This window comes from Sinocyclocheilus anshuiensis, unplaced genomic scaffold (assembly GCF_001515605.1).
Source record: "Sinocyclocheilus anshuiensis isolate Anshui unplaced genomic scaffold, SAMN03320099.WGS_v1.1 scaffold233, whole genome shotgun sequence".
NCBI lineage: Eukaryota > Metazoa > Chordata > Actinopteri > Cypriniformes > Cyprinidae > Sinocyclocheilus > Sinocyclocheilus anshuiensis.
In genome coordinates, this window is record NW_015540843.1 from 291,786 (window position 1) to 300,095 (window position 8,310).

Consider the following 8,310-nt stretch of genomic DNA (forward strand, 5'->3'; position numbering starts at 1 on the left):
ATAATATTGATCATGTTTATAAAATGTATACATTTTAGAAGCATTAATATTAATTTTTATAATAGTTTTTTTTGTTATAATCATGAACCTTAAAGAACTTTAGTTTATGATTCATGCTTAAAGCTTGTACTTGTTTTCCTAGAATTCCTAAAAACAAGATACATTTCATTGTGTAGCAAAGCTGTTGAATTCACTTCAAGATAATTTGAAAATAGCACATATATGAAGTTTATACATAAAAATGCCATGCTCGACTCTACACAACACACACTTGAAATTGAATGCTGCTCTACTTTCTGCTTTTAAAGACTGTTTGATCACCTGCTGTATTATTTCCCACGGTAAATGAGTGGAAATGGAAGAAGACTTTGAACAACAAATAAACACACTTGCATTAAAGTGCACGCTTAAATCCGAGTCCCTGAACTTGAGCTGATGCAAGAGCACAAACAAGAATCAAAGCAGCCTCGCATTTTATATTTCATCTCTTCATTATGTACGAGCTGCTTGTGTGCTGGAAATTGGGCGAATACTTTGATTATTCATGATAATTAGCATGCCTGTACGCAACTGACATGAATGGCGCTGGTTCAAAAAGAAAACTCCTGTTAGATCTACCATTAAAGTTTTAATCCAGTGCAGAGGTCTTAAGGTTATCAGTGTTTTCAGGGTTAATGACCCGTTGCTGTTTGTGTGTTTTGTGCGACAGAAGCTCGCTATCAGAAGTTGTCCTGTGGGGACAGGCGCCAAACCCCTCGCCCTCATCAAGCCACCCAGCCAGAGCATCGCCATCTCTGTGGTGCCAGCAAAGTCTCCCGTTTCCATGGTGACAGCACACATTAATGGACAAAAGGCGTTGCGTTCTGAGAAGCTCCAGACGTCCCCCATCAACCTCCAAACACCCGCTGGACAGCACATCAGCTGCTCACAGGTACAACTACACAACACTATACTAACATCAGCCAGCCACAGGTACAATAAATCCATCCACACATATTTAGTACAGCATTCTGAAATACTTTAGCGTGAAAAAGGAACAGACCCTCCACCTCACGAAATTATTATAGTAATGCACAGCATCATACAGATACATTCAGCCATGTGGCCTTCTTTATGTTGGTCAGTTCTGCCTGGAAGTACTGATCTGTTAACATGGAGGGGCCTATAACTATAAACCATAAGAAAGGTCTAACGGCCGTTTCACATTGAGCGCGATGCGAAAAAGCGTGGCGAATCGCCAGCGAAACAATTGATCACCTTCTTCTAATTCAATCCTGCACGCTAGGTGGCGCTGACTAACAATGCATTTTTCCTCAGATATGTATTTCGTATATGGATTAACATCATCGGCTGTTCCAATATACAGCATTAAATTAAGATACATAAAGTTTGGTTCTACACAAGAATATCTATAATGCTTACAAGAATACATCCTAAAATATAATTAGAGGTACAATTAGCTTCAAGCTACACTTGAAAATGTATGTAATTATTCATGTATTTGCTTAAAACCCACTTTAAACCATCATCGAGTGCTTGTAATAACTTCCGATTGTGATCTGTAGTTGATTTTGATTCTATAATAGGCAGACATGCACTCTTTGTATGCTTAAAAACGCTACACTGCTTGTCATTTGTCACAAAAACAGACAGTGCTCTCCAGATCACATAATTCAGTGGAGAATTAATAGAAATTATATTAAGAACATGTGAGAATAAATCTGTTCTCAGATACCAATGATAACAAGAACTCGGCATACACTATCGGAATAGCCTACTCTTCTTCGGTGTTTGTTTACACTGGTTTTCGAAACAGCGCCACCACTCTCGCCTTTTTGTGCAAGAGCTGCTGCTCCGGGCAAGTGATCTTAGCTCAAATCTAATTGGATGGCCCATTTCATCGCGGAGCAATGGGGAAAAAAATCGACACACGGGACGGAAAAAAAATCCTTGCTTTTTTGCGCCTGGTGTGAATAGCCCCATAGGGATCTATTGTTTCGATTCAAAAGAGTCATCGTGCCGAACATTCGCGCTGAATTTTTGTGTTCAGTGGGAAAAGGCATTAATGTTTTGTTATAAAATATTATATTATTATGAACTAGACCTATATGACAACAATTTCTTACTTTTTGTCAGGAGGTCAGGCATCCATGTCTTAAATATGAAATGTGAGCCTCTTTTACATCCACTTAGAAAAAAATTTCTGTACACTTCTCAGAATCATCTTCTAAACGTCCCTTTTCATCCAAAAGTATGATCATTTGGATTCTCTCATGTTTATTTCAAATTTATTTCGAGAGAAATTGTATTTTTCCTATTTTTACCCAAAATAGGTCAGTGTGAGCATTATTGAGTGCTAAACATGTAAAATGTCATTCATACTGGAAGCTGGAAGGTGCCTCACAGAAGTAATGTATCTTCTGACGTTCCAGGAGATCCCTTATATGGATGAAGACATTGAGCTATCGCTGTAGCTAAATTAAAAGTAAAGAGAAACGCTTTGATTAAACATAAAGACAATAAACACACAGTCTCAGCAATATATGGTTTATTTATACATGGCTCTCTTTTTTGGAAAACGGGTTATTAAATACTTCTCATAACAAGTTTGGGAAGATGTTTGGCGTGTGTTGTTGAAAATTGCAGCAAGGTATGACTGTATTACGAGTATTGTTCTTCAATCACTTACTCACAGTACTGTCTTGCCTTGTGTTGTTGGTTGTATTATGCTCAGCCAACAAAACATTAAACGTGTTTGTCCACAAACTTCTACAAACAAAAAATCTATATATTTTCAGTGATTTATTTGCTTAGAGATCATACAACACTGGACACACTCAAAGTGCAGTATTGCAACACATTGTACTTTTGCTGCTCACACTTATAAAAACAGTCAACCATAAGAACACTGAAATAATCTGTTCACAAACTTCTGTAAACAAAACACAATATTTTCGTTGTTTGGGTGAACAGGTACAATGTTCCAACCTATTTTACAGTCACCCGTTGCCTCATTGTTTATATCAGATGAAAAATATTGACTGCTCTGGTTGGAGTGTGTCCTGGTGCAGGTCTTCATAAATAATAGCAAAGACCTTCCCAACAGAAAAGACTCTTTATTCGCATGAGTAGTCACCCCCTCCACTGCTTCTTTCACTCTTCCTCCCCCTACTCTCTCCCTTCCCCCTCCTTCATGCTGGAACGCTGGGATTGTTTTACTGCTTTTTATGGCTGTATTGTTTGGGAGAGTGAAGCTGTTTTCAGCTCTCCCAGCTGCCCACTGATTCAAACCCTAAAACACCCATCAGACTGGAGGAGGAGAACCAATCACAGCCTTTTTGTTTTGTTGATGAATACGGGAAGGGGGAGACATCTCAGACCACCTGGCCAGTCATTTGGAGCCGGATAATACGTGGATTGTGGTCCGGTGTGGATGCACATACTAACAGCATAATTTCAGCACACATGTACCATATGAAGCAGTTTTACAAGCTACAAAAACAACAAGGATAAAACATCCAATAGTTGTAGTTCGTGAGGATTTTTAATGTTTTGTTATAAGAATTAGCAACATCTTTACCAAAGTTTATATGATTGGACTTGCACATCGCCAGTGAACAGTGTAGCATAATTGTTGAGAGTCTTTTGAATGATATACCTTTTTAAAGGATCAAATAGATTAGACAAGTATACTGCAAATTTAAAACAAATTTGTAAAGAATATCATTTTTTATTGAAAAAAAAGTTTGTAGAACTGGATAGTAAAAGCATGCAGGGAATGTAAAAAAAGTTTTATTATTGCTGTAATATTTGTAAATGTTAGAATGTTAAAAAGATCAAATAGCTTGTCAAAATTAAGAATTTGATGGTAAAAGCATTTAGTCAAATATCTATGTTTGAATGTTAGATCTAGAATGATAGATCAAATTATGTATAGTTTGAACGGATGAAACAAGCCAGGATTTCCTGTAGCCCAAACAGTAGTACATGTTCACTATCAAATCTCAAGGTTAAAAGTTCAATTCTGAGGGAAAGCAAGAAATGTATACCTTGAATGCAATGTAAGATGATTTGGATAATAGCATCTGCTGCATAAATGTAAATTAAAAGCACACAGTAAATGTTCACAGATTTAAAAACATCACTACAGCATTTTTATTTCAAAACAATTTGTATAGCTGGAGTGTTATAACTTAATCTTATTATTAGGGTTTCTTTTCCTATTATTCGCCTGTAAAACAATGTATGAATAATATGTACGTGTATTATTAAATTAGACCTCAAATAATGCATGTAATAACATGATTATTAGTGTCCATGTGCAAATGAGATGAACAATGTAAAAGGTTGCTTCAGGAGGCAACATGTATTTCAACACAGGAAACACAAAAGAGGAATATTAGGCAACAGATTGAGCTCAGAGATTGGGTTCATTATCCCCTGACTCTTCTAAGTCCAGCAGCACATCTTTCAGAAAGGTCGTTCTTCTGTCTGCTTATTTTCAACCTCCCCCTGACTCTTCTTCTGCAGATGTCTTTACTTTTGTTAGGCAGCAGTCAGAAGTATTTCTCTGCTGTTTCCCAGTGATGTCAATGCCAAACAAAAGAGACTTATTTCGAGTGGAAATTCTTGATGTTGGTTTCCAGGAATCAGTTGAATAGATTTAATTACCATTGTTGAAACATACAGTTTTGTGACTCAAAAAATGGCATAAAATCACTTGTTCATTAGGTGCTTTTAAAGTCTGCCAGAGTAAGGCAGAGTTATTTCCCTCCCTGTTCTAATTTCTATTATTCTGGTCAATGTTTGTGAGCACTTCTCATTTTATCGCCTCCTTAAGATGAATCACTGGCTGTATTCCTCATTTTTAGGTCGCTTTGGATAAAAGCTTCTGCTAAATGAACACATGTAAATGTTCATCTTTATTATTATTTTAAGGGGAAAGAATATTGTGTACAAATATTGAATTATTTATTAATATCATAAATATTTGGCCAGTCACAACATGACAATTTACAACCTGAAATAACCTTGCTTTTTCAAAAAAAGTAAAAATTATGTAATTGACCTTGACACACAGTCCTAAGCAGGGGTGAGCAACTCGAGCCCTCGACGTCCACTATTTTGCATTGTCTAGGTCCAACAATAATAAAACAGTTTAAAAAACTTTACCAAAATCTTCAGGATTACTTGAAAATAACTGTCAGGTGTTTGATTGGGCTTGGATCTAAACTTTGCAGGTCCTAAACTCTGCCCATGAGGGTCCTCTATGGTTTTTATGGGGGTTTTTGTTTGTTTGTTTGTTTGTTTTTGCCTGTTGGTTGCACCGTGTGACTTTGATTTGACATGCTTAAATATGAAATTATACAAATTTTAATAATACAAAATATCAGAAGCGTAAACAAGTGTATTTTAAGTCATTTTATATATTAATTATATTTTTAATCTATATTTTTAAGTAAATTAATAGATAGGGACAAGGAAAGAGCATCTTATTTAACTGTAAAATATTTTAACCATGAAAAGTTTTATGTTTGGTTCACACAAAATGCATTTTTGTGTTTCACTGCACTACATTAAAGATTTTTTTATTTTTTTATGTAAACATGTCCTAGATGGCAGTCTTTAACCATTTTGCCACATCTCGCTCACCTCACGCATGAACACTGTCTTTAAGATGCTGTGTCGAATTTAAAGTTCAAATTTAAAACCCGTGTCAAAACCCTGCCTTCTTTTCCACTCATCAGTGTTAGTAAATGTTTTGACATGATCTTCAGTTTTGACGCTTCCAGTTGTATCTAGTGTAGCCTTACAGTGGAGCCGCCTAAATGGAGATGGGCTCTGTGCCGATGTTTATGCCCTGCTGATAAGTCAGCATTGGGGTGCTGTGCTACAAACAGCCACAGTAGCACACTCCGGTCCAAAAAGCATCACTAATAACTCCCACACACCAGTGACACGGCAAGTGTCAAGTGTTAATTGAATTTCACAGCGTCTACATTTGTGGAGAGAAAAGCACAGGGTTGTTCTGATGACACATTTTGACTGCTTCATTTAATTTCCAAAAGATTATTACTATCCTGGTTCAGTTAACATGTAAGGTTATGTTTTTTTTTATTTAATACTGTGAAATAATAGACGTTAGTTTAATGTTACCTTTTTAAGGTTTGTTGTTTGTCTGTCTCCATGGTTGAAGCCAACTGTCCTTTTCAGTAGAGGAAGGAAAAACAAATATAATGTATATGCTTTGGGTCCAACTGTATCGAGATAAATGTCACTGTAGTTTTCCCTCTCTGTCTATAAAACACTCATCCGTAAGTGTCATTTCCTCTTAGGCCAAATGGCTGAAGAAAGTGGCTTTATTAACTATAGTATTTTAACTGCTCACAGCGCCTCCATGTGGTGTTTTCTGGTATTGGACCACTGGTGAGAGAGGATATACAAGTCATTTTTTTAATGTGACATTATTATCATAGGAACTTCTGTGTTAAGAGCTATTTAGGTTTCGTCATGCACAGTTTTTTGGTTATTTCTTTTTATATTGCTTGTAATGTGAGAAAAGTAGTGAACTAATATTCTGTCATATAACTGTTTTCTGTAGATATTTTAGCAGCTGAACAAAGAAAAACGTGTTTATAACAATATAACAAACAACAATATATACATTTTTACTACAGAATTTTGCTAAAAATGCTATGAGAAGACTTGCATTTTTTATTGATTGATGAATCGTAGAATCAGAATTTTCTTGAATTAATTTGGTGGTATGTTTTGAACTCGTAACAAAGCTTAATATCTTCTGTGGTGTTGCTTGACAACTAAATTAATCTTAAAGATTTGAAGTTATTTTACTGGAAAACAAGCAAAATACTTAAACACTTAGTAAAAGTGTTTTGTTTTCATAACATTAAGACATATAAGGCCACACAGAATGTTTCATACAGTATAATAAAAATGTCAGATTTGTCTGTCAGTGATTACAGCAGTTGTTTAAACAGCTATAAGATTTATGACAACTCACACTTGTGCCATTCCAAACCTAAATTACTTTATTTCTTTTATGGACCCCAAAAATAGACTTATTGCATTTGAAATGTTCTGATAAACAGCTAAAAATAGGTGCTTCACTTTACCATTACAAAGCATAATAGGGCTCCAGGCCAGAATAAGCTTTATAGCTTCTGACTGTTCATAAATTCCTGTTGGAAATGTTTCAGTCTTGTTCCTCATTGTGTGAGGAGTCTTTTACACTCATTTCACTCCTACACATGTCTAATCAGGCCTCTGAATCCTCAAACGGTCCGTGACGTTCCAGGAAAGAGCAGAATTGTTAGCGTTCACCTGACATTTCGTTCTTATGGCAGCTGCAGGGGCTGATGGGTAATTCACTGCAGGCCTGCTGTTTAATTCAGTACTTTCACAAAATACAAGCTGAATGCTGCAGCTCAAGGTTACTGCTGTCTCTCTCTCTCTCTCTGCTGGGATTCAGCAATTACTAAAATCACAGCCCTGACGGAGCAAGACATTTCATCCGGACCGTTGTCATGGGAACAGGCCGCAGGCTGCCCCACCTCCTCATGTCGGTTCGCTACTGCACAGTAGACTGAGATGAGTGACTGAGAGGGATTTTAAAGCAGTACGTCTCAAACTCTTTTGTCTTGTATTCTTCTGGTTATATAAGACCCCTGTGACAGCAGGACATGAAGTGCAAAATTGGTGCTCACTGCGGCCATGGATGACATTACAGCGTCTACAGCAAACTAAAGCTTTAGAAGCAAATTTAATATTTAGAGTGTATTTATAATGCTATTATATATGGCTGAGGGGTTAAATCTCCACAAGTGTCCTTATTAGTCCTTATTTAAGCAATATGGTACTCAAGGTCTTAATAAAACATTAAAATACAAAACTAAATGAATAAATTATTAAAATTAAAAAAATGAAGTGACATTACAGAGCTCAAACTTCTCGTCTTTATTCATCAGTCAACATGTGATTACAAGTGACTACTGCGAACTTAACATGTTAAAATGTTAAGTTAAAACTAGTGCTGTCAAACGATTAATCGCGATTAATCGCATCCAAAATAAAAGTTGTTGTTTACATAATATCTGAGTGTGTACTGTGTATATTTATTATGTATATATAAATACAAACACATGCATGTATATATTTAAGAAAAATATGTTGTTTATATGTAAAAAATATTTATATATAATATAAAATATAATAATATACATGTATATACATGTAAATATTTTCAAAATATATACTGTATGTGTGTGTATTTATATATACATAATAAATAAA

At 35.7% G+C, this 8,310-nt stretch overlaps 1 protein-coding gene across 3 annotated transcripts in view; it reads left to right on the forward strand.

Annotated features, from left to right (window-relative positions):
- Positions 1 to 8,310, forward strand: part of LOC107687568 (PHD finger protein 21B-like) — a 66,786-nt gene that overhangs the window by 44,659 nt on the left and 13,817 nt on the right. For all 3 annotated transcript variants that reach the window (XM_016484955.1, XM_016484953.1, XM_016484954.1), the window contains exon 2: positions 710 to 931. In XM_016484955.1, the coding sequence (XP_016340441.1) occupies positions 824 to 931 (108 nt within the window). In that variant the 5' untranslated portion in view covers positions 710 to 823. The remainder of the gene's footprint in view (positions 1 to 709; positions 932 to 8,310) is intronic.